Raw genomic sequence first — 27,158 nt, 5'->3', positions numbered from 1 at the left:
TAATGTGCGCTCTGCTGCGGGGACGTGTGTCCCTCGACACTCTGGTATGTTATGAAAGATATAAATGCGCTTATCTCACAAGGTTCTTTCGCTTAATTCAGTCTCAGCAGTGGTCGTATCTGTTCAGGTTCATGTGTGAGTGGTTATGAGTGTTTATTTACAGCCCTACACATGATCAAAGGCCCCTGAACACATTTACAGCCTATCAGACTGAACGTATACTCGCCTTTAATATTAATGACACATTGCTAAACTGCTTATGTTATGTCGTCAGCAGTAACAGTGTTAGAAAGTCTGTAGAGAAGGCAAGGCTTAAATTAGCCTTTTATTTATTTAATTTTTCATACTTTTTTTAATGGATAAGCATTGAGGCAAGGCATGATGTAATTACCTGCAATCATGCTAACGCCTTAATACAAAAGAAGTTGTTTCCTTCCTCTTATTTAATAAAGGCTGGCATAAAGAACTAATTATACACCAAGGGCACACCAACATCACACATTTGGAGCTCCTAAGCCGAGCCCTGATGTTCTTACTTTTTTATTCCTTGAGAAATAAAAGTAAAAACTGCTTTTCTTTCTCAATGTACTGCAGCTGCTCCTGCCTCTGTACTCTGCTGTGCAAACACCTGTGCTTTAGTGTGAGTGAATTTGATTATACTAGGGGTGGCCAACCCTCGGCTCGCGAGCTACATGCGGCTTTTTGTCTTTCGGTGTGCGGCTCTTTGATCCATTCATTATTGTTATGAGTAGTGGTGTACCAATCAATCTAAATTATTAATATATTGATGTTGTGATCAGTATTGATCAATACTTGGGTGATAAGATTGATAGTTCAGTTTCTTTTCTCTACATCGCACATGTGCTCGTAGCTATCTAGATAGACAGATGGATGAAACTTTGTCTCTTCTGCAGTAAAAACAAAAATTTGTCTTTGACACGGCTCTTGGTACGAACTGAGACACACTTACAAACGCAATAAATGTCACTTCAAAATTTGGAAATCTTTTGATCTTCATCTTATGTCTTTTCGTTAATGTGTGAGAGGAAGTGTGTGTGTGATGTGGCTCTTGGTCTCTGACTAGTTGGCCACCCCTGGATTGTACCAACTCCTTCCTGTATTAATACGACTGTATGGCCATGCAGCCCTGTAGAAGTTGTTTTTCCTGGTATTGAATGAGAATGCTGGTGCAGGCTGTTATTAGGGTCCTATAGAAAAAAAAGGAAGGAAAGGGCAAAGACTGGTCAGCAGCATGCCACTCATCTTCCTTTCAAATATCTACGTTCAGTGAGCAGTAAAAATGGACCTGAAAGCTAAGACCACGTGAGATAAAGTACTATTGGCCATGTTAGCATCTTTTACTTTACAGGTTGTACAGTTTCTTTGAGGGATTGGAAAAAAACTGACATTTCAAGATCAGTTGTAAGTTCAAAAACAACATGGAGGGGCCAAACATTTAATGGTTATGCTCAAAGATTACACCTGTAACTTTACAGTGTACCTGAAGCTGCTTTTTTAAAACTAAGGTATTATTGATCAAAACAGAAAAACAAGTAACCTCAATGCAAAACCACAAAAATGAACAGAAGTATGAAGCAACCTGTCTCGATGAGCCTCATTGAATTAATACTGCCCACAATAACAATACAAAATTCTAGCACTTTCAACATTTCTCTTATGGAGAACTCAGACAATATGCAAAACACTCACCCATTTTCAATAGTCTGAAGAAATCATTCTAAATATGAAAATATGAAAATATCAAAACTAATGTTGCAAATCATCGTGAATTTTTGTTACAAGCTCCAGACCCTTTACTTAAAGGGCTGCTGAACAGTTAAAAACACTGTCTTTGCTTCACTAAGTCACTGCAGTGATATAATGACTTAATGAACCAGGTGAATGTGAGTATAAACAAATCACCAGCACAGTTGAAATGTATGCTCATTTAATCCTTATTGTGTCTTACAGTAAGAATTCATGGTGTGAAGCTAGTTCCTGTGGTTTTACTTTTATCCATTCACGAGCTTGTCATCCACTCACAGGTTCTGTTATTCTCTAGGCTGTTTCCATTAGTGTATTCAACTCTCAGTTTGTGACTGCACAAGGTCATACCTCTCCAAGGCGAGCTCGGCTCCTACCTCACACTTTTAGACGCAGCAGTACATACTTTTTGTACGTGGGTTGTGTTGAGTTTTTCTTGATGATTTCTCATATGCAGAAACATTAAGCAATATAGGTCGAAGTTTTCTTCCTATAGGCAATTTGAATTTTCGACTAATTAGCTTGACTCTCAGGCATACATTACCTTTACTTCATTTGATATTTTCCCTCAGTGAAATCTTTTTTCCAGTGAAATCTTTCATGTGTTGAATGTTAATGACTGTGCTGAATTGAGACTTTTCTCATGGATCCCTCCATCCATTCATGTGATAACATACTAGTCTTAAACAATGCTCCTCTCATGTAGTTGCCATGACCCAGTAGATGAAAGAAATGATTATCCTGTATGAATAATTAATGAAAGCCTGGACTCATTGTCAGATAGGAGCTATGATGCTTCCTTACTATAAGCTGCATTCATTAGACCACTTGAATGGGAGGTAATGTCAGGTGGTTTCATTGTGTCTCTCCCCATTGTTCTATTATGCACTGACTAGAATAACACGGAGTCCCTATGGAGTGGCATATGAAGCCTTTGCACCAAACAATTCCCTAATGTACATTAAGTGTTATGATGCTTTGGTCCATGTATAGCTTGGGTAGTCAGCTCTAGCTCTCACTCTGTTACTATTCATGTATGCATAAAATATACAGAAAATAAACTCTGAGGTCAACTGTTTGCTTTCCTGAAAATACTCAGGTAATGAGAGGATTGGTTTTACAGAACCTCACAAAGCTTACATTAAATTCAGAGGAGCCAAATGCAAGCAAAGAATAGGCAATGAAAGATTTTTATAAGGTCTTGGAGCTATTTTCCTTGAAACATGTCATACACTAACTTAAACCAAAGATGGATGCCTCAGTGATGTCATCCATTGCTTTCTGTAGAAGAGTTTTGAAGCCTATTATCTGTGGACACCATGGTGGAAAATCTGAGTCATCCCTCATACAGTGTGTGCTGATAGCAAAATTGGCTCCTCAGCCCAAAATGTTTCAGTACCAGGCTAAAAACATGTTAATCTTTGCTTAAGGTATCAGATTTTTTCCTCAAACGGATGTGTATTGAGTTTTAAAAATCTTTTCACGCTTTAATTGATGTCTTTCAGTAACTTTTAATGCCAGAACAAACCCCATATTCCTGGCAGTGATTTGGTCATCCTCTCTCTTTCCTTCCTGCTCTTTTAAGATCTGGCTGCCCTTGTGTTTTTTCCCATCAGGTAAGATAAACAAATTTAAGAGGGGCGCAAACAAATACATGCAACCCTGCAGCAAAATGTAAACTTATTTTGTCCTCCATTACTGGACACTTGCATTGCAGACAGGTGGCAAAAATATCATGACATTAAATGCAGCATTGTGTCCAAATGACCTCAAGTATAGACAACCTTTGTTTTGCTTAGCTTCTCTCAAAATGACAGCCTCAACACTCTACATGATGGATTATGGTAGTAGATGGATACTGGTTTCGTGTTGCTTCCAGAACACATCTAGTGGACACTCCAGGAACTGCAGTCTTTAACACATCAGCAACTGTTGTATTTGTCATGGTTATATGTTGCTGCTTGACTGAAACATGATGTGTTTTCCTGACTCATAATATTTGAAACCCTAGCAACTTTTTGGAACTATTTGAGTTAATGCTTCTCTTAGTGTTTGTGAATATTTCTCTTTTTCTGTCTGAAAACATTCAGTATGTGTCTCTTTGTGTGCACATTTGCATCAGTCTCCTTCACTGGTCAGAATAGAATAGAATAGAATAGAATAGAATAGAATAGAACTTTGTTGTCATTGTAAAAAGTACAACAAAATTGAAGTCACAGCAGCAATCATAAAAACAAAAGTAAGAAAGTGTATAGAAAGTGCAAAAAAGTCCATAAGACAATAGATGATGACAGCTTGTCCATCATTCTCCAGTTCAGCCAGTCTCCACCTCCACAGGGTCCAGGACTGAGCTTCTTCAGCAGTCTGTTCAGTCTCTGTCTCCTGGATCCTGTCTGCTCACAGCAGGTGAAGCTCTTCCAACATGGCGTTGGTGTCTAATGTTAGCTCTGTTAGCCATGTCTGTGAATAGCATGATGCTACTCTGCCCTCAGGTATTCCCTCTGTTGCCCCTCCCTCGGTTAGCACGGCTAGGTCATCCATCTTATTGGAAATGGATCTTATGTTCCCAATAATAATGGATTGAAGGACAAGTCGATGCTGTCACTTTAGCTCACACCTGAGAACCAGCACGTCATCCTCACCTCCTTCTCCTCACCTTGTGGGAAGACATCAAGCCCTACACCAGTTAGCATTGACATGCTACAGGCTGCTAACTGCTGAGTTCACATGTAAACAATGCAGCCATGGTTCATGGTTACATGTAGGATCTCCAGACAAACACAGGAGAAAAAGTAGTAAAAATATCACTGAAGCCACAAAAAGTTTGGTGTCTATGACCAACAAATGAGCCATACAAAGTAATGATCCACTCTAAATACAAAGATTACAAAAAAGAGGTGAAAAAATTACAAGAAACGGACGGAGAAGAGAGAGCTGCTGCAGGAGGTGGCCATAGTCAACAGGGCGATGCTAGCAACTACAGTTGCTATTACTATTTATATATTTATTTATCTATTACAGTTATATTAAGGTTGTTAAATGGCCCAGCAGGAGTAAGGTTGAGCAGTTGATGGACAGATTCATCAACCACATAACAAGCTCTCTTCTTGTCCTTGTTTTGTCTTGTTATTGCTAATTTTATTATATCCCAAAATAGAAAAGAAGAAGCTGCGAAGACAAAGAGGAAAAAGATATTTTCACTCTAAGCCTGCAACCTAAAACACATTTGTTCCCTCTTGTACAATTTACGATGCTCCAGGGTTTCTCTTATTTCATTCCTCTCTTCCCAAGCTGCTCCAGGGATTTGAACCTATAATACATTTAGATAGAGTGTCTCTTGGATGGCTGCTGTCTCATTTTGTCCGTCTCCTTCTGTCCCTGGCTGCACACTGAAGACGACAGTGAATCTCAGAGCTAGGGAAACAAATCAGCCACATGTTCCTCTTTACTACCTGAGTGAAGCTGCTCTGGTGGCAACATTAGAGAGACAGATTTTTGGACCTGAGACAGGAATTTCTGCTGAGTTTTATTTCACGGCTTTGGCCTGGCACACTTCCCCGCCTCTGCTCCTAATTTATACATTTTATCAGGCACAATGCAGAGTCATCACTGTAAGCAGCTGAGGAGTCAGTCTGTATTAAAAGATGGACCTTTAGAGATTCATGGGTACTCTGCTAAATTACAGCAAAAGAGCATGTTCATTTGTCAGCAGTTTAAAATCCCCATCCAGTTGTTAGGAACGTTTATAAAACCCTCTAATTCCTGTTAAAACTGGATTAGCGTATATCTGAGTCTGGTATGGGTAGATATCTTTGGTTCCATTCTTATATTTTAATTTAACATAAATTTCTCATGTGGGTGGAAGTTTAAAGTAAAGAAATGTAGAAAAACCTTTTAACACCCTGCCAGCAGAACAGACATTTAAACAGAGACTAATTTGGCCAGGCAAAGTCAAGTTCTTCATGTTTTTGCCATGCAGCAGATTGTCCGACCAGCTGCTCGTGTTCACTTAGTGGAAGTGAAGATCAGCATGACTCCTAAGAGCTCAGTCCTGTGCAAAAGATCCACAGGAGTTCCACTCATGGCACAGGATAGTTATACCACAGGTCCGTCCCTGCACAGTGGCATCCAGGCTGAATAGTGGCGGAAATCCTCAGTAGAAAGTTTAAGATAATGAAGTTGAGAAGACTTCATTACTTAATGAAGTAATGTGCAGAGTGTGCGCAACAGAGCAAAACTAGGATGTGTCTGTCATGCGCACAAAACTTATTCCAGTCAAATCTTTAAACAAACTGAATGATAGAAAATCTCAGTTAGAGATAGAGGAAGATGCACAAAAGAGGCAACACATCTGTTTGGTTTTTCAAGTTTTTGCATGAATGGAATACAGACATGCACCTCAGGGAAAACAGAAGTTTTCCTCTGAAGGGGCAGCTTTCTCATCTTCTTCGCTGGTCGCTAAACCTATCTCTATATTATATAAAACGTGGACAAAGCATCCGTGATGTCACCTGTCTGTTCCCGAAACCATGAAATAAAGCCAATTCGCAGACGCTGCCACATTTGCTTTGACGCTGGTTGTGAGTTTTTCTTCAAGCAGCTACACGGCCAGGGTGTCCGCGGGGTCTTAAAAAGTATTAAAAGTTGATAAATCAATTGTGGGAAAATGAAGGCCCTTGAAAAGTATTAAAAAATCTTAATTGTGATGTTATGAGGTATTAAGCTTTGACTCCAAAAGTTTCCATGAATATTATTTTCCTCCTTGTGACTGTTACAAACTAAAGTGACACGCCAGACAGACAGTTCCATCTATCCACAATGGAAATAGTCCATCTGGTTCGTAAATGTTTTCAGGGGCTGAACCTTCAAAAATAACTGCACCTGGTGATTGGGCGATCATTTTGCTCGACACACTCATCACAGACCAGCATGTCTTTGTTTTGGAACAAATTTTCTTTGTTCAAATTAACTTTTTACTGGATACAATGCGACGAGATAAGGTATTTATCAATACAGTTACGTACCGCTGTTGTTTGAAACGTGACAACAAGCAAAGTTGTAATTTTGTGAGGCGCGGGCTATATGTATAGCTAGCAGCCCAACATACCCGAAGGCTAATATGACAACAAACTCTTTTTGTACAGTAGTTTAGTAGCCATCCTTATGTAGCCCTGATGGAAATCAAATAACACAATCTCAGGCCCATGTCCTAAATTTTGATAATGATGAAATAAATTATTGTTTTTTTTCTGCAATTTGGCCTTAAATTACTTCTGTTACTTGTTGTGGTAATGGGAATGTCAAATCTCAGCTTACCTAATTTTATGTTAGACTGCAAACTACAATTGTCAAAGATTGGTTGCTGACAACAGCTTTAGTCAACATAAGGTCTTAAGACTTTCTGAGAGTTTGTTTAAAAAGTCTTAAAAAGGTATTGAATTCAACCTCAGGATTTCAGCATACCCTGAGGGCCCCCGGCGGTCACAAACCCTTAGTTGTGCCTCTGAATGAAAAAAATCAAACAAGCCTAATATCTTATAAACCGCAGAGAAAGAAAAAATTCACTCACCGTACAGTGTGTGCCAATAGTGGAATCAGCGTTTTAGACCCAAGCTGTTTTTTGAACCGGGATGTGAATATGCTTTTTAATGCCATAAAAGTCCATTTTCATGGCTGGGTGTGTATGTGACTTACGGTCTTTTTGCAGCCAGCTTCAAGCGGATTCTTAACGAACAGCGACTTTTAGCACTTCCGCATAGGCTTCATTTTTACTTACCGGATGTCGCCCCTTGCCTGTCGCCCACTTACAGTGGTTCTGGCACCAACACTCTGCTTTACAACCTCTCTTAGGAATGCAACTTTCTGAATAATAATATATTTTTTTTCCAACAATAAAAGTGAAAGGAAGAAAGACATTGAACTTGTGATGTTTGCACCTGTGCTGAAAATAAGATAAGACCACAAACAGCTTTTGGTGCCTTTTCTATCTGTCTGAATTACAGACTGTACAAACCAAGGACATAATCTCAATGGTGTAAACGACTTGTTTCTGAGGAGAAATCAATTTCTGACAAAGACAGAGAAGTGGATTTGGGGTGGATCTTCAGCCTCCTTACAAACTGCTGCAACATGCCCACCTGTCAGCTGAACCCCTAAGTGTGCAATTGTTAGAAGAGTTTGATAATGACAATGTGGTGAGAGCTAGTGCTACAGCTTGGTGTAAAGTTTGGTTCTAAGTGCCCAGAATGTTACTGCATAGAGCTTATAATTATGCAATTAAAGAGCTATACTTCTGCAGGTGTATTAACTTAAATCTATGATCAATCTGACATAATTTATGAGCAAGGAAGATTTCATGTTTTTAGCCATGGACTAAATGCAGGTTACAAAAACCTTCCATCTCTCTCCTCCTCTCTCTGCTTCCTGCTGGTACCACCCTGCTCCGTCACTCAGCAGCAGCGCTCTCTCTTCTCTGAGTACAAAGCCAGCAGAGATTTGTCCTTAGGTCAGAATCAATATGGTGGCGTTTGGACTGCTCTAAAGCTGGAAAAGTTTCTCAAAGGAAAACAATAACAAAGGCATAGAAAAGTGTTTCTTATGAAAGTCTATACTCTTTATAAACACACACAGACGGCTGATGTCCAGAATAAATCGGGTTTTATTTGCTTTAACAGAAGCCCAAAATAAACAAACCCACACAAACAGGTATTTTTACTCAAGTTTGATTTTAGCAATCTTGGTCTCAGCAGGTGGTAAATGGACTTATACTTATGTAGTCTGGTCTTTCTGACCCTCAAAGTATTTTTACACAGCTATTCTCCACACCACATCCACACATGGTGGCAGAGGCTGCTGTTGGGACCATCAGTATTATTTAATGTCAATCGTACACATGCACATTTTGAGGGTCAGTGTCCTGCTCAAGGACACTTCAGCATGTGAACTTACTTTAACCAGGGCAGCATTTGTTGGTATGTTTTATGAGGGAAGATTTCAGACTGCGTGTTACTAGGTAATATATCGATAATAAAAGAGACAGGCTCAAAGGGTAGTCCTTTATCCTGTGTCAATATGTAACAACTCACTCTTTCTTGTTTGTCCATTCACTAATTCTTGCATCATACTCTCCTCACACTTTTTGGAAAGCAAATCCAATTCAAGAACTGAAAAGCCAAAGCAATCATGATAGAGCAGACTCTCCTACTGCTTTATACAGGGTTATATTACAACTACCTCATAGCGTATAGTGTGTGTTTGTGTGCATTTACGTTTATTTGTGTGTTAGTCCCTCTCTGTGTGGGTGCAGTCTTTGCTGAAAAATCTGGGATCTTCTAAGAATCTCATTTGGTGTTTGTTTTGTTTTGCCTCAAGGCTCTGAGTCATCTCAGTCCACAGTCGAGGTTTGGGGAAATAAGACTAAAGCTTGCAGTTCTTACACACTATAGAGAACACATTGATTTCTTTCACTCTCAAATAGCAAAAAGTCCTGCATGCATGAGCCTGGGAAGATCGTTCCAGATCCAGCTGGGGTTTTGCATTATTAACAAATTCAGAACATAACCATGCTGCTCAGCATCGTTGAGCTTGTATCACTGTCATTTTACCATCAGACCCCACTCCACAGTGTGTGATGTGTAGTTTATGTGTGATACCCACGGAGAACTATTCAGAAACAAAAATCAATCTGTGCAGAAACCAAAATGCCTCACTTTTAAAAACAACTACCACTTGCTTCTAGTTCATCCTCCCCAAGACATTGTTAACCGTCTGTTTGAAATAACCTGGATTCCCTTGAACACCTCTGAAAGTTGCAAGGACATTGATTATCGTGATGAAAAAGCAGAGCCGTGTTTGGATGATGGATATGAGCTTGATTCTCTCACGGCAGAGAGTCAGGTAATTCTGTCCTGTTTTTTTTCCTTTTAATCTCAGCTGCTGAGAACGATTGTGTGCTGTTATGGATCTTGGCCAGAGGAAATTGCTTGTCCTTTCACAGATATACTTTGCTTTGCACAGCTTTGGAAAACCAGCTGAAAAGCGATGCCACTTGACAACAAACAGATCAGGGACTTTGGCAGAAAGAGTGATTCAGACCTGAAATGTGAGGATCTTTGCCTACGCAGCCACTCTGAGTCACTGAAGCCACATGTGGGGTTGTGCTTGCTCTTGCCCTTCTGTAACTGCAGTAACAGATTGCACTCACTCTGATGTACACACATACACACAAATTAATGTATGTGCATGTGAATAAGTGCCATTACACGTGTACAAATACATGGCAGTTTGTCTCGGAAAGCATGGAGCACATTATGGGTAATTTGCATTTTGAGTACCTATGTTAATGTAAATTTGCCTCAGGAGGAAAAATCTAGAGGCTTGTTTCTATTTACACAACAGAGACCACCAAGACAGAAACCCTGTTCTGACAGAGCTAAGAGGACGTGGCTGTAGATCCATAATGATCCATCATGCCTGCCGGTGGTATGTTGTTTACTGTGGGTGTTGAACAAGATTGCTCTACGTACATATGTTCTTTATTTATTTTCCATATAGAGAGTGTCATTTATTTGATATCCTTAATATTATAGCATGCAAGGGCAAAAGCAGATCCTATTAGAAAGCAAATGGGCCACATGGAAGTCACAAACTTCATCAGATCAACAGTTGTATCTGTGAGAAATGTTGTATTGTTTTACATGACAATATTTTTGTTTGATTTTTTTATTTTAGTCATAAAAAATTTCCTCTTTGACTAAAAAAAAAAATCAGGCTCACCTGACAAGTCCAGAAAAAAGAGACTGAAGTTATCTCAAGGGGAAAATGCAATTGGGTTAAAAATTTTTGCTTGTCAAGTTTCTTGGAATAAGACTATTGTTTGAGATACTAATGAAGTAAATTTTCTTTCCTAATTAGTAGATCATTTGTCTTTTTATTACTTTAGAATAAGACATTTTTCCGTATTTTTCAGCTGAATGTGGTTCATATTACCACATCAACTAACTGACTACTTAAAGGCAGGGTTGGCAGTCCTGAAAACTAGCATGAATTTGAATGTAGCATCTCATCAGGACTCCTCCTAGCCCCTCCTCCCCTCCCCTTGGAGCTCCCTCAAAGCAACGCCCCCGCTCACATGCATGGACGCCGCTGATTTGCAACTATGATTGTGAATGTCTGAAAAACGGACTCAGCACATCATTTTATGTTTTGCACTATGTAGAGTCATGTCTCATTTAGAGGTAAGGAAACACCAAAACGTTGAAACGTAAAGCAAAAAAAAACAATAAACAAACGTGGCTTTTGTCATGCTAGAGTCGTCCACTTTTACCTGTGACATGATATCAGGAGTAAAGCAATAATACAAATAGTACATGTACATTTTCTCTAGGACTCACCAAATATCACAGTTTTTTTTTCTTTTTTGCTTGTCAGAGCCCCTGTGGTTAGAGTTTATTAGACTCTGATCCGAACTACAGCCCAGAACCAAGTACCTCATCGGGTCAGAGGGGACAGGCCCGAGGTCGAGCGGGAGGGGCAGTAGTTAGAGGCAGGGGAACAGCGCAAGAAAAGAAAACCTCCGTCTTTCTTTTCTTGCTCTGTTTAGCTGGAGGAGCGGCAATGGGCAATCGAGGTATAGGTAGCTTCTCCGCCATTCTGCAGCGCTGCTCCGTCCTTCTCAGCTTGGCCATGCGCACTGAATCATGTGCACGCCAGTGAAATGGACGCGCAGGAGGCGGGCAGCATAACAAAAAGTGTATCTAAATCAAACTACCAATTATACCTTTAAGCTGCAATTACATAGACCTAATTAATTAGTTTAGTGTATGTTACGGACAGATGGTCTTATGTCTTAGATCATAAATATATGATCCTCCTTTATTCTAGTTTTCTTTCAAAATCTTCTTGGGTATCTTGACAGTTATATTGAATTTATTTTAGTTTTTAACTTTAAATAAAAGGGCTGTTTTCAAATACAAAGTTTCTTTAGTTAAGGTTAGTAAGTTAAGGAAGCTAACAAGGTCTGAAATCTTGAAGCATTTAACTAAACAGTCCAACCAACTTTGTTCAGGTTCTTGTCGAGACACAAAGGGGAAACAGACAAGTTTGAGTTTACCAAAATCAAGGGCGGACTGGCGTACGCGGATGATGGGCCTGTGGGCCGCGGCCGCAACATGAGAGAGAGGTGGCGGGGTGGATCAGGCTGTGGCAGAGTGGCCTGTCAATCATGATGCTCGAACGGGGGACAGTGCCAGACAGCGTTGTTGGAGGATTTGAAGATTGCGTAATCTGCAGGGGCGGGCTGGCCGTTGGGAAATTCAGGACTTCTCGCGAGCAGCCAGTCTTTTCCAGACCCTACTCCCGTTGTTGTGGGCCGGCCCAAGTCAAAGTACTGGGCTGTTTTTCAGTCCCAGTCCACCACCGACCAAAATAGAAACTGAGTGTAGCATTGCATTACTTTGTGCTGCATTGCTTTTTGTGAAAGTGGAATATAGCTGATTGCTATGGAAGTAGTCATTTGTGTTTTTTTGATTAAGGCAAATAGAGTGCTGTGTATCTACACTTTCCCTTCACAACCAGAGTTGTGTTTCAGAAGACTGTGATGGAATTTGAAAATTTGAAAATGAACTGAGGAATGTGGTTGTGGACTTTGAATTTTAAGTAGATTCAGTAATTTCAAGCAGTCTGAGTTTTGTTGAATTTAATTTCAAAGTCACAGTTTAAATTTAAAACTTTATTTTCTGAATTACTTTGCCAATGTTTATAGAAAACATGAGACTAAAATTCAACATTTCAATTCGGTTTTTGACACTCATTGATGCTTGTACAAGCTGTAGATCTGACTTGTGACATTGGACGTTACAAAACGACCACATGGAGATGCAAGGCATACATCAAGCAGAGAGGCATTGCACCAGCAAAACAGAACTCAATAACCTGAATGAAAAGTTGATGCTACAGGGGAGACATTTGCATACTGTTCAGCCCAATTAGTAAGTGTTTACAAATATGTTCTGTATTTTTATGAACATATTCTGTATGAGTGGGCTGTTGAAGCCTTCGATCATTGAAATGTAGAAAGCCAAGAGTAGAGTAAAGAGTTTGTCTGAGAGTCATATTCTTCACATCTCCCTATTCTTATTTGGATGTTGTTGATCTCTCATATATCTAAATAAAAAGGCTCAAAGTCATATGGCACTGTAAATCTCAGTGATGCACATTTTCCCTGGTCCGGACCTGTATAATCACACAAACCAACATGTGCACACAGGCATCACCACAAATCTCCCTCAGCTCACGTTTACTGACCTTGTTGCAGTAAGTATTGCAGCTGCAGCTGGGAAGGTGTCAAAGGAGTGATTGGCTGAAAGTGTGCTTCCTCGAGGTGCCATTGGTGGTGTTATCTCTCCTTGCTTGCTCGATGACAGCTTTTATATTACTCCCATACACAGGCTGCTGTATTACTCTACTGTTACATAGGCTTTCAGAGTCTCTCCCCTCACTTCTTAACCCCCCCACCCCTCCACTCAGTGCTTGGGCTTTGATAAGCATGAAATAGCCCTACTGCTGAGATTGCTTCATATTTCAGGGTAAACAGTTTATCTCAGACGGACACACAGGTACAGACGCACAGGCACAACATGCAAGCAGGTGCATGTAGAGCTGAGAGTGTGCACAACTCCATTTACGTGTTAATGTATGCGTGCCAGGCGTGACAGAAGAGGCACATTCACACAGTGACTTGCACAGTTATGGATTGCTTACTTTTCAGATGAAGCTTTTTAAAGTGATGATTTGGATTTACTTTTCTTAAAAAAAAAAAAAAAAAAAATATATATATATATATATATATATATAAATATATATCAAAACTGATTTAGGCAGCAACTTTGAAGCATGGGATAAATGTGAATAACTGCTATGGGGTTACAGCCTGCACAATACAACATATAGAATTGAATAGAATGGAACTTTATTGACATTGTAACAAGTACAATGAAATTGAAATCACAGCAGCAATCAAGAAAACAAAAGTAAGAAAGTATATAGAAAGTGCAAAAAGGTCCATAAGAAAATAGATGATGACAGCTTGTCCATCATTCTCCAGTTCAGCCAGCCTCCACCTACGCAGGGTCCAGGACTGAGCTTCTTCAGTCATGCTCCATCTCTGTCTCCTAGATCCTGTCTGCTCACAGCAGGTGAAGCTCTTCCAACATGGTGTTGGTGTCTGATGTTAGCTTCGTTAGCCATGTATGTGAATAGCATGATGCTATTCTACCCTCTGGTATTCCCTCTGTTGCTGGGTTAGCACAGCTAGCTCATCCATCTTTTTGGAGATAGATCTTATGTTCCTAATAAAGATGGATGGAAGGACAGGTCCATGTCTTCACTTCTTAGCTCACACCTGAGAACCAGCACGTCGTCCTCACCTCCTTCTCCTCACCTTGTGGGGAGACATCGGGCCTTACACCAGTTAGCACTGACATGCTACAGGCTGCTAATGTGCATGCAGGATCTCCACACAGGGCTGCACGGTGGTGCAACGGTTAGCGCTGCAGCCTCACAGCAAGAAGGTCACCGGTTCAAATCCCCATCTCGGCCGGTGGGTCTTTCTGTGTGGAGTTTGCATGTTCTCCCCGTGCATGCGTGGGTTCTCTCCGGGTACTCCGGCTTCCTCCCACAGTCCAAAAACATGCTTACCAGGTTAATTGGTCACACCAAATTGTCCCTAGGTGTGACTGTGTGCGTGCATGGTTGTCTGTCTATGTGGCAGCCCTGCGATTGACTGGCGACCAGTCCAGGGTGTACCCTGCCTCTCGCCCAATGATTGCTGGGATAGGCTCCAGCCACCCGCGACCCTAAACAGGATAAGCGGTATAGAAAATGGATGGATGGATGGATGGATCTCCATACAAACACCTGAGAAAAGTAGTAAAAATATCCCTGAAGCCACAAAAAGTTTGGTGTCGATGACCAACAAATGAGCCATACAAAGTAATGATCCACTCCAAATACAAAGATAACGAAAAAGAGACAAAAGAATTACAAGAAACAGACAAAGAAGAGAGAGCTGCTGCAAAAGGCAGCCATAGCCAACAGGACGGCGCCTAGCAACAAGAATATACACACTATACACTGCTTTTTCCTTTTTTTTCTAAATAACATGATAATGAAGGAGAATCATGTGTAATTGACTGAGGTCAAAGGTCAGTGAAAGGTGTCAATTATCACCATCCATCACCATCCGCTTTGATCCATCACCGTTTTCTCTGCCTCCTTTCATGCTCCTTTTGTCTGTCCTCTGTTCATGTGCTTTCTCCTTGCAGGCACAAGTGTTAGATCTTGTAGGTGCTAACAAAGTGCTAACAAAGTGAAAGAAAACAATACTTCAAAAAGCATGGCTGTCTTCCTGTGCATGAATCTGCATATCTAGCACACTGAATCTGATTTTATTCCTTCTCTCTCTTTTCAGTCTAATTAAGATTAAATATTTATTTCACTCTCTTCATCATTAATCACAACACAAACTCTCTACATTCTCTCTGGATTAATGCTTGTTGTGATCTTTGCCTCTATGGTGCGGTTTATCACTGTCAGGCTTTCTCTGTCTTCTCGATTTCTGCTTGCGCGGTCCTTTTTCAGAGTCGCTTTTTGGGTTTCTCCACAGATTTTAACAGGTCAACAGGTTTATTTACATTAAAGCTTACACAGCTCATATTGCACGTCACTTGCAACATTTAATTGGAGAGTTTCAGCTTTCTCGTCTGGATTTCACTGCTATGTCTGAATAGTTGAAATCTCAGCAGATCCTCTTTTTTTTATAATCAATCATTGCCTCAATCTTCCTCTCTTAATTACTCACTCAATTAAATATGGAGAGGTAATTAGTCCACACAACATGATAATTATCTGCAGATGGCTCTCTTTTCCTCTGAAATGAAGTCATTAACACGGCATCCTTTTTTGCCAATAGAGGATTTTATACAAATATGTTATTACAAATATCTCTGAAGAGTTACATTCCCTCTCTTCAGATTACAGGTATAAAAACACAAGACTGTAAAGATGTTGCTCTGCTGTAAAGTCAGCAAAGATATAACAATGAGGAATCTGAAGTTCAACATGTTTCTGTGAGGAGTAAAATCATCATCATCATCATCATCACCAGCAGCAGCAGCAGCAGCAGCAGCGATAAGACCCAAAAAAAGATTAGTTCTGATTTGAATAAAAAGTTATTTGCTGAGGCACCTTGACAGACATTCAGAGCTGTGCATGTGAAGGCTTTTGTTGGATTTGCACAAAAGAGCAATTACCCAGAGTGGTTTAAATATGCTGAGATACAGATGGAAAATAGAAAAAGAAGTGAGGGGGAAATTGTTCATGTGATAGGGGAAAGGGGAGAAATGCATATATGCATAACTGTCCTCTAGTATCTGTTCCTGCTTTTGAATAACAACACTGACATCCAGTCAACCTGAATTATATCGTTTGTTCGCTGTATCAGTGGATGCCCTTACAAGTCACTGGGAACTGGTCTTATAAGATAAGATTGTAGTTATTTTGATAACAATGCTTAATTTACAAACTCCAAAACAAGTTAAAAGGAAGGGAATTTTATTACAAGCCTTTTTTTTCTGGAAAAAAAAGCTTAAAGGTCCCATATTATGCTCCTTTTTTGCAGTTTAGTATTGATCATTGATGTCTTTGTGAAATAGTAGTAACATGTTCAAAACGGTCTGATTTAGTGGGCATGACCTTCATATGTAAATGAGCCACACCTGATACCGCCACGCTCTTCCGTGTCACTGAGAGTGGCGCCACAAGCTCTGAGTGCACATTGTTTAGAAAACAGCGAAGCTGGTTTACCGTAACATTACAGGCTAAAACGACAGCTACACCGCCGCAGCTACAGTTAGCATCCTGAAGCTAACACAGAGACAGGGGGGGCACTGAGGAAAAGCACAAGTTTGTTAGCGGATGGTTGGTAATGCACCTGGATTCAGGACCAGTCTATTTGCTAGCCCTCTGTTGTACTGTCCAAAGTTGGAAAAGCAGTTGGCCGTGAAGTAACTAGCACACACATGCACAGTTTTACTGAGTGTAGCTGGCACATTTCCTTGGTAAATGAACTCTAGCCACTTAGTCTTGTCTTCTTCCGAGATGGGAAGCTTGTGCATGGAACTATGTGGCTGTTTACAGCCAAAAATAAAGCAGTGATGGCTGCTGGAGCAGCAGCAGGGAGGGGGTTTGGGGGGGATTTTTGCATGGGACCTTTAAGCAAAGACTTGAATAGAGGGACCCTTCCACAGAATTAATTTTGTCAGTAATTTACTTGCAAGAGAGTCTGTCTGCAGACCTCACCACTCAAGCTCCTCACCTCTCAAGCTCCTACCCTTATAGCTGTCAAGTCTTCTGTCTTGGGCGGGAAGCTAGAGTATTTTACCCCTTTATATCGAGGTGGAACTAGGGATGGGTACCAAAGTAGGTACTTTTATAGGTAAGAATATGTGTGTTAAACTGAAAAAATTAAGTACTTTATTATATGACAAATATATAAATTTTCACCACATGAACACACACCGAAGTACCGAACATTGGTGAGACAGCTCACAGCAGGAGCTAGAAAACTTCCCTTATTTTTAAATCCAAATAATGACAGGTATGCTTATCCTGCAGACCTAAATCTCCACTGTCAGGCCTGTAATGAATAAAACCATTTTCCAATCACAGTTTATCATAACCATTATAAATCTACATTGGTCCTATGCTTGTGTTCTGAGTAGCAGCAGTATACCTGAAAACAAAATCAGGAAGTCAGTTCTAGTTTATTGTTCTACTCATTAATGTATACTACGATCAATACTGTATCTTATTTACACACTCCAGTTGATTTGGTCATTGATAGTTCTGTTATTTGTGACTTTTAGTTTAATTTTTTTAATCAATAAGCCAAGTGAAAAAGTTGAATGAAGATGATGATGTTTACAGACCATATCAGGAGCCACATTTTCCCCCAAAATACACATCACATGTGAGTTGGTTTTTAAGATTTATTCAGAGGATCTAGCATCTCAATTTATTTTCAACCCAGCCTTTAATAAAGACTAAAATGAAGGAGTTAAATGTAAATGGACTGAATGCGCTAAAAAAAAAATGCATTATTTTTTTTTCTCCCATTCCTAATTCTTATGATGTGAACTTTTTTACAGAGTAGAAGTTACTCTGTATTGAAATGTTTCTGTTTCCAGCCCAAATTTCAGCAGATGTGAGGTCTGCAGCCAGACCCGTCTTTTAATTTACTGGGTTGTTTGGTTGCTGGGGGCTGAAATGAAGCACAAGTCTAGGAAAAGAGGTTTTAGAATGCAGAAAAAGAAGTAAAGAAGATAAAAAAAGACATAAAAGAAAAAACAACAAGGACAAAAGTAAAAGAATGCAGAGAGGAAATCGTCTAGAGATTGTAAACGTATACGTAGCAGTGACATAAGCAGCATGAGGAACTATGAGGTAACTTGTGTGTAATAACCATAAGGTGGGAAGCATCACTGCAGACAAAATGTGTGTGATGCTAGAACTTGAGCGATTAGTGTGACATGGTAACCTACTTTATCTAGAGCTCAGGTGGCCTTAGGCATGCACCTCTGCCTCAACTGTGTTCCCCTAGTCTCATTCACTCTCTCCAACACAAGCACAAACACACACACAGTTTTACACTAGATGGAGAAGGTGGAGAAGTGTGTCAGATGTCCTCTGGTGGCTCATAACTGTTGTTTTCAACGGTGTAAACGGCAATTCAACGTTCATTTGGAAAATTGGTCACAATGGTGGAAGCAGTCCCTCTGCAAGTCAGCCATGTAATTGTTAAAGGAAAAGTGCACCTAGAAATAAAACACTATCATAGCTATGAGTGAAGCCAAATCATGTGTGGTTTATCTTGTAATAAGCCAAATACTCAAAGAGGCTCTTTAAAATGTGTCACATCTAGAGCAGCAACTCGAGATGAGCCTTCTTAGCCTAGATCCAACCGTGGAGTAAAATATCATCATGGTGAAAATGCAGACTGGGAGCATAACCTAAATACATTTCATGATGAATACTGAGCAGCTCCCTCCTCAAAAGTGAAGGAGGTAATGGGCAAATCAGTGACAGATCAGTCGTGATGACTGTTGACATGCAGGATAGAGAGAGTGTGTTTTGGCAGATAAAGAGAGAGGATGATATTGCAACAGTTCCCGGGGTATTAGAGAAAGTCATTACTGTCTATCACCAGGCAAATGAAGACATGTTTAAGTGGAGATGAATAGCATCATTGAAGGAGAAGGCTTGTTATGGTAGATTTGTTTGGGAAAGCAGCTATGGGGGTTTATATTTCAATAAATATTTGATGGGCAAGGACGGCTGCATTAGCATGAGTGTGTTTAGTGGTAGGGGGTTGGCTATTTATATATGTGTGGCTATAAGAGTTTGCATATCTATGAGGAGCGATTTGAAAGAGGTTTTAAATGAGGGAGAGGATCATGTTCTCACTCTATCTCCCAAGAGGAGTAATCTTATTTTCTTCATCCCTGCATCATTCCCTCCATCTCATCTGTTCGCCTCCTTTCAGTGCCATTCTCTCATCCATCTTGCAATCTACCTCAGTGAAAGCTGAATGGGAGGATGTATTGTGTAGGTTCAGCAGAACACAGGCCAACCAAGCTGATCGGGGAAAAGTAATTTGTTCCTTTATTACTTTAGTCAACATGGAAGAAAAAGGTCACAGAGTGGTTAAAAGAAAGTGGACCCCACTTTTCAAACGTCTTTCCACCTCACTGCCCCACACTGTAAGCCAAAAACCTTTATGAGCGAGCAGCTGCACCAACAAGTTGTGCTCTGCTTTTTGAAATGTGGTGTAAAAAATGAGTAACACTGAAATGAGAGGAAGACTTTGTTTGTCAGGTGTGTAAAGGAAGTGTTAAACATCAGCTATGAAAATGACGCCATCATAATAACAATACACTCCTTTGCAAGTGCTCAGTCCAAATTGACTATCTGTTGGTTTTCATTCCACTCATCACTGCAGGGAGGTTTTTTTTCAGTTTTCATTCTTTCTTTTTTTGTGTGTTAGCTTTGTAAAGAGATCTGTCTCCATCTGCTCCAACTCCAGCCAAGCGTTTCTTTTAAAACCTGAAATAGAGTTCACCTGGACTCTCATCATTCATGGTCGTGGCTGGGAACAGGGACATCATCATTAATTGCTGGCGGGGCATCTTGTGCCTGACTCAGCGCCTCCAGTCTACATGATCTAAATTTAAAAGATTGCCCTGACTAGACTATAAGAGACCTTTACTCAAAACTTTTTAAAGGATCGTCTTTAATCAGAATAAAAAACACATTAATTTTTCAGAGTCAGAACTAGCAGTATTGGCAAGTTATATGTACACAGAAGTAAGTTCAATAGATTTATGCAGGTCTGCATGAGACAGCATGCAGCAGAGTGCTGAAAAGTGTAACTATCCTATGGGTAGGTAATATAGATGAGGTATATAGATACTTTTCATCCATCTGTTTTTCCGCCTTCTCTCCAAGGTTACCTGCAGGGCTGAAGCTTGCCTTTTGCTGAAAGACTGCAGATGACTCATAAATAGTATTAATCACACTAACATTAACTCCTGCAAACAGATTTCTTTTACCCAGCTATTTAAAAAAAGCACAAAAACCCCAAACAAACAAAAAATAAAAATTGTGGCCACAGCTTTTAAGTCAATTGTAGCCTTCATGTACATACAACAAATAACCTCCTGTTACTTGTTCTTCACCTTGTATGAAACGGTGAGTGTGCTGTGTTGGGATTTTGTGAGATCTCATCCATCATCTAAAATTGATTTGCCATGGGTGACTTAATTCAAAACACCCAATTAACGATTCTGATATTGAAGGATACACAGGTGACATGACAGCAATGAATAGCATTAGGAGGTTATGCCAGGTGAGTAAAAATGAAACATTGCAAAAAAAAAAAAAAAAAAAACCAACCCAAACAAACAAAACAACAACGAACCAAAAACATACAACCCCCCCCAAACCAAACCAAACAAACCTGTGACTAATGTACTTTTCAGTCAATGCAACTTTGCAATTTTGTAATCTAAGATGAAAACAAAAACAAATTGTTAAATCAAATGTGTAGAAGATGAATCAGTCGGCATTATTTGGTAGAGCCCGACCGATTAATCGGTCTTGCCGGTCTTGTCGTTCCTTTCCCTGTGTGTCTGTGTGTTGGGCTGCACACTGCCTGAGTGCCCACCCCCTCTGTCCATCATTATCGAATGAAAGACTTTAAAACGACATTTTAACGTCGTGTTAGTTGCTTTTTTGTGAGAGAAACAGAGATAAATGCTACTGTTAATTCACACATCCACCATTATTTAATGTAAGACTATAATTCGGCGTTTTAAGGTCGTTTAAGTTGCTCATTGTGTGTTTACATTTTTAATTTTTTTTATATTTACTGTGTTTAAAGTTTGACTTATTTATCAAAGGTGTTTACAGTTTGACTTCTTTATTTATTGTTGTGTTTACAGCTTGTTCTTATTTATCATTGGTTTACACTACAGTTCTTATGTTGACAGTTTTATAATTAAAGTTCCTTGTTTTAATTTAATAGTGTTCTGTCTCTGTCTTGAATCATATGGGTATTATAATGATTTATGATTATATACAGTATATATCCTGTGTATATCAATGAATTTATTATATATTATATATATCAGCCGATATATTGGCTATTGGTTGATATATTGGATATCGGCTTTTTTTTGCCCGCAGTATCGGTATCGGCCCCAAAAATCCCATATCGGTTGGGCTCTATTATTTGGATACAATGGGCATCTTCTTTGTGTTGAGACCTGTATGTTGCAAATTTCAAGGGGTTAACTGTGACATAAGCTGGGTTTCCATTACACTTTTTCGCAAAATTAAAGCAATATTTCTGAAGTTTCCGTAAAGTACAATTGCGGTGTTTCCATTACAACTAGAATTGCGCACAACTTGAGTAAAGTAAAATGTAACGTCCGTACAAATGCTGCACTGATGATGATGCTGATTCATGAACATTAGTGTTTTTAATTCTCTGGTCAAACTTTCGCCTGTGTTCACGTTAACTCAAAACAGGCAGAACAAAACACTGAATGAATATCATCATCTTCAGCTCACATACTCTCACGCACACACACACACACACACACACACACACACACACACCTCCGCCCCTCCCTCCTGCTGCTCTCGGACTCTGACCGGCTCACAGCCATCCTGATGCCTTCACAAGGATCGGTCAAAAACACAAAAATCCTAACCCTAACATATAAATAAGAGCAGAGCAGATAAAATATGATAACATATACCTGTTTCTTTATTGCAATATTTTATTGCGATCAGAGTCCGAGAGCAGCAGGAGGGAAGGGCGGAGGTGTGTGCGTCAGAGAATGTGAGCTTGAGATGATGATTTTCATTCAGTGTTTTGTTCCTGCCTTTTTGAGTTAGCGTGATCACGGGCGAAAGTTTGACCAGAGAATAAAAACACTAATGTTCATGAATCATCATCATTATCAGTGCAGCATCTGGACAGACGTTACGTTTTACTTTACTCAAGTTGTGCGCAATTCTAGGTGTAATGGAAACCCAGCTGGTGTTTCATTCAAGGAGTTCACAGTGTGACACCAAAAGATTTTTCTCTCCTTCCCTCTGCTCTTTGAGGTCAGATAAGAAATAATTTGCTCAGAAATAAAAGTGATGACGTGGGTTTTATTTCCAGATCAATTCTAAGTTCTCGTTCCGAACAAGGCTCCTGAGCAAGCAAAAGTAGCCACAAAAACAAAGCATGTCCTGGTCTCACAGGAACACTGCACCACCTGTGCTCTGTACAAGCTGATGAATTAAAGCAGCAGTTATAGCTTCGCACCTGCTCGAAAACTGTAGGTCTGGTTTGAGGGTTGGTGTCTAAATGTGTGTGTGTGTGCATGTGTGTGTCCTTTAGCATCAGTTTACTCATCAGTTCATGTGCATGCTCTTAGGAAGCTGACATGACAGTACAATAATTGATAGTCAAGCTTGATCAGACACGGCAGGGATCTGCCAGATCACAAACAACAGTGAAACAGACAGGAGGTTCAACCTCTGCTGTATTTCTGTAACCTGAGAGTGAAACTGTGTCTCTTCCAATGTCAAGCTTCTCCTGGGTGAAAAGCTTTGATGAATTTGAACTGTTTTGATTTTCCCCATAAATATCATCAGAACAATGTCAGGATTGTGTTTTGTTTGTTATTAAATGCATTTAATTCAATTTGTCCAAAAGTAAGCAAATCAGCTAGGCAACGGGAGATTGTAGAGTTGGTGGAGACCAAAACAGACCTGGAGAGTGAAAGGAGTTGAAAATGAATTTCTTTTGTGAACAAAAAGTGTTTTAGTATTCTCAAATAGATAATGACATCTAACAGTTGAAGCAGAAACAATCTCAGTTCTTGAATTTTTGTGTTTCTTTGTAGAGGTGTCCCAGTCCGATATTGATATTGGATATCGGTCCGATATCAGCAAAAAAACAAGTATCGGTATCGTATCGGAATGCATCTAAAATCTCCGATATAAGCACTCAGATGTAAGCAGTTTCTGTAACCCATTGGTTAATAATAGATAGGTCATTTTTTGCTCATACCTACTGTTGCTGACTACTGTTCTTTGTTTGAATAATATCACTTAATTAAGCCTTTTCTAACATGACAGACATACTACAGAAAAAGTAATAAAATTGTGCATGTTTAATGCTGATATCGTATCGGATTAATATCGGTATCGGCCAATACTCAATGCTGCAGTATCGGTATCGTATCGGAAGTGAAAATGTAATATCGGGACATCCCTATTTCTGTGTGAGATCTTTCACTGGATAAAGTTGATGTGCATTTTCTTCAGCAGGTTGTTTTTCAGCATTTTGGGGTTAATGAGTTTGTGGAGACAGGTGTGGAGTCATAGAGGGATGTATTAATTAGTCTACATGTCTTTGAGATTTCCATAGAAACTTTACACACCAGAGATTTTATGTTGTTCTAATAACACATTATGAGGCTATAAGGAAGCTAAATAACCAGTAAATGTACAGGCAGACTCCATAATATTTTCTTCTCTCCAGTAAACAAACATACTCTCTTTTTAATGGCATTTTCTTTTCAGTCAATGTTTGCACTCTTCCAATCAGGGTTTTTCATTTGTTAATGTGCTGGTGTTTTAAATTTACTGTCTCCGTTTTGCATGCCTGTTTTTTTTTCCACCCTGCTGATTGGACAGTCACATTTAAGAGCCAATAAACAATTCCCTGACATGATGGAAGGTGAACAGTGTCAGATCTCCAACCAGGGGGTTTCAGGAGATCGAAATTCAATTTCCTGTCAAGGAGCAATTTCAAACACTGTCAAGCTGTCATGTGATGATCACAAACAGAGCTACATTCAGCCTCTGAATGAAAAACCTCCCCGTAATCACACCTTTCGGTTTGTTTTCTCTACATGAAAGTATCATAAAATATAAAAATATATTTGTTGCTAGGCACCGCCCTGTTGGTTGTGGCTGCCTGTTGTGGCAGCTCTCTCTTCTTTGTCCGTTTCCTGTAATTTGTCATCTCTTTATCGTCATCTCTGCATTTGGAGTGGTTCATTACTTTGTATGGTTCATTTGCAGGGCTTGAAGACCTCCGGCATAGTGCCGGAATTCCGGCGTAGACAAACCTGCCAGATTGTGAAATCCTGCAGGTCGGCCTGACTGCCCTCCGTTGATTTCACTCGATCGAGTTCCGACTGAACCAGTCAGGAAAGAGAGGCGGGAGCTGCAGAGAGCAGCTCCCGCCTCTCTTTCACAAACAAGCAGCAGCGGCCCAAATCCGCTATGTCATACCGTGGCTTGATGCGTATTGGTCTATGACGAGTGTGACTGGCAGAACGATCGTCCAATATGGCACTGTCCGTCTAATTTGTCAGATAAATGTGCTTCGTGAAGAGAGTAATTAATGACGGAGGCGGAGAGCAGAAGCGGAGTAGCAACCCCTTATAATGAAGCTGTGATATTGAGAGATGTTTTTGGACAACAAAGAAGCTTGGCTTCAGAGAGCAAGTTTACCACGTAATCGGGATACCCGCTCGAAAACTGCGCCGCCAGCGAGTCTGTAATCACGCAATCGGGCGCGCATGGATGTATTTTTTATCCATGCGAATTTCAGTAAAACCGTCACTCCTACTAGCGACTTCGGCGGGTTGAATTATTTAATTGTAGTTTTCTGAAACGGCATCTGAAATACTAAACCCATTGCAGTATGAGACTACGACACCACAACTCCCACGAGCACTGCCTGCACACAGTGTTTGCTCATTGGTCCCTTCGCAAAGTCTTCTACTGAGAGGCGCCCCAGACGCGCTGGTCTTCAGCCTTCGTCTCGGACGCTGTGACAGCTCCCGGTGTTTAGCGCCTGATAACGTGTTTTAAAACTTCCTCGCGTCTTATTTGCTCTCTATGGTAAACGGATTCCGGGATTTAAGTCACAATCTAGCGCCAAATATTCCGTAACTTGTTAAAAGTGAGGACATTTATCAGATGGAGCTCATTTAAGCTCACAGTGCACCGTTCTCACCAGTAACACTCACCTTGAGCAGGGGAGGAGGAGAAGACAGGAGGACACGTAGAGAAGTGAAACTGATCATAGATATGAGAAGCCGTAGGAACAGTATTTAAGCCTCCTAATAAACAAACATTTTAAAAGTTATATGTAAAAAGTTCACTCTGGAAATACTGTAAACAAACCAAATCATTCTAAATAAATGAAACTTATGGTCCAGTGTGACTTATGTAGGCCTACGTTATTTTCGTCTTCATGACGCATTTTTTTGACTGATACGACCTCAAAAATGTATGATAGTACTACGAAGTGACTTGTAGTCCAGAAAGTATGGTACTAGTTTATTAGTGAAAAATTGCTGTTGTAAATAAATATTAAAGTAGACAGTGTTTCTAGAAAGCTTTTTCAGTTTAGTTTTTATTTTTTCAATTAATCTTCAACCTTCACAACTTTCATTGAATGCAATATTATGCTCCTCCTTTAATTACTTTGTTTCAATAGTCTGCATATTTTCATATTTAAGGAGCACAACCATTTCAGAGCTGAATACCTGATTTAGGTAGTCTTTATTTGAGTGTGCACAGGGGTCATTTATATTTAAAAAGGTTTTAAATCTATTTCAGGTAAACTTTAGCATTTCATCATCCGCCTTGATCATATCAAACATAATTATCCAACAACAAAATTGTGGACCCTACCGGAAGCGATGGCCACAGGTACTTATGCTGTATCGCTGACTGACCGTTTGTGTGAACAAAAAATTAGTGTTACTGTGTTTAATGTTGTTTTCATTATTATTATTATTATTATTATTATTATTATTATTATTATTAATAAAAAAAACAATATTAAACGCAGTAAACCCCCCCCCCCCCCCCCCCCCCCCGCTTTCAGGCACAGGATTTTTTCCTGCTTCAAGCCCTGCATTTGTTGGTTATGGGCACCAAAATGTTTGTGTCTTCAGTGTTTTTTTTTTTTTTTTTTTTTTTTACTATTTTTGCTCCTGTGTTTGTCTTGAGATCCTACATGTAACCATGGCCACATTATTTACATGTGAAATCAGTTGTTAGCAGCCTGTAGCATTTCAATGCTAACTGGTGCAAGGCCTGATGTTTTCCCACAAGGTGAGGAGAAGGAGGTGAGGACGACGTGTTGGTTCACAGGTGTGAGCTAAGAAGTGACAACATCCACCTGTCCTTCCATCCATCGTTATTAGGAACGTAAGATCTATCTTCAATAAGATGGACGAGCTAGTTATGCTAACCCAGCAACAGAAGAAATACTTGAAGGCAGAGTAGCATCATGCTATTCACGGACATGGCTAAAAGACATAATAACAAGACTTGCAAAACATGCAACCTGTTACCTTGTGTAGTCTATTTAGTACATGTGAAGTAATATTTCCTTTTCTGTTTTTCGCAGGAACCTTGGAAAGTCAGGACTCAGAGTATCTTGCTTAGGACTTGGTGAGTAGACACTGTTTTCTGTTTCACCAAAGGCAATCCTCTGTGAGATGTAAAGATAACATCCTCTCAGGACCATATTAATCTGTGTCTACACTATACAGTTTTTGCTCTTGTAAACGAACTCTGACTAAGTCCTTGTACTCATACATTTAATGAACTCCTTTGGCTCAAGTTAAACAGTATTAAATTCAGAATTGGGAGTAAAACTTTCTGGTACAGACTATTTAATATTGAAGACAGAGTTTTATGCATTTTTATTCAGCGTTATACTTTCCCTCTGGTCCCCCTTTATTAGC

At 39.8% G+C, this 27,158-nt stretch overlaps 1 protein-coding gene across 2 annotated transcripts in view; it reads left to right on the top strand.

Annotated features, from left to right (window-relative positions):
• Positions 1–27,158, top strand: part of kcnab1a (potassium voltage-gated channel subfamily A regulatory beta subunit 1a) — a 121,543-nt gene that overhangs the window by 54,859 nt on the left and 39,526 nt on the right. For both annotated transcript variants that reach the window (XM_074679247.1, XM_074679248.1), the window contains exon 2: positions 26,819–26,862. In XM_074679247.1, the coding sequence (XP_074535348.1) occupies positions 26,819–26,862 (44 nt within the window). The remainder of the gene's footprint in view (positions 1–26,818; positions 26,863–27,158) is intronic.

This window comes from Halichoeres trimaculatus, unplaced genomic scaffold, assembly GCF_033239565.1.
Source record: "Halichoeres trimaculatus isolate MK-OKI-2021-1 unplaced genomic scaffold, fHalTri1.1 fHalTri1_scaffold_9, whole genome shotgun sequence".
Lineage (NCBI taxonomy): Eukaryota > Metazoa > Chordata > Actinopteri > Labriformes > Labridae > Halichoeres > Halichoeres trimaculatus.
Note: the sequence above shows the minus strand (reverse complement) of the source record. Positions and strands in the feature narration are given on the sequence as shown.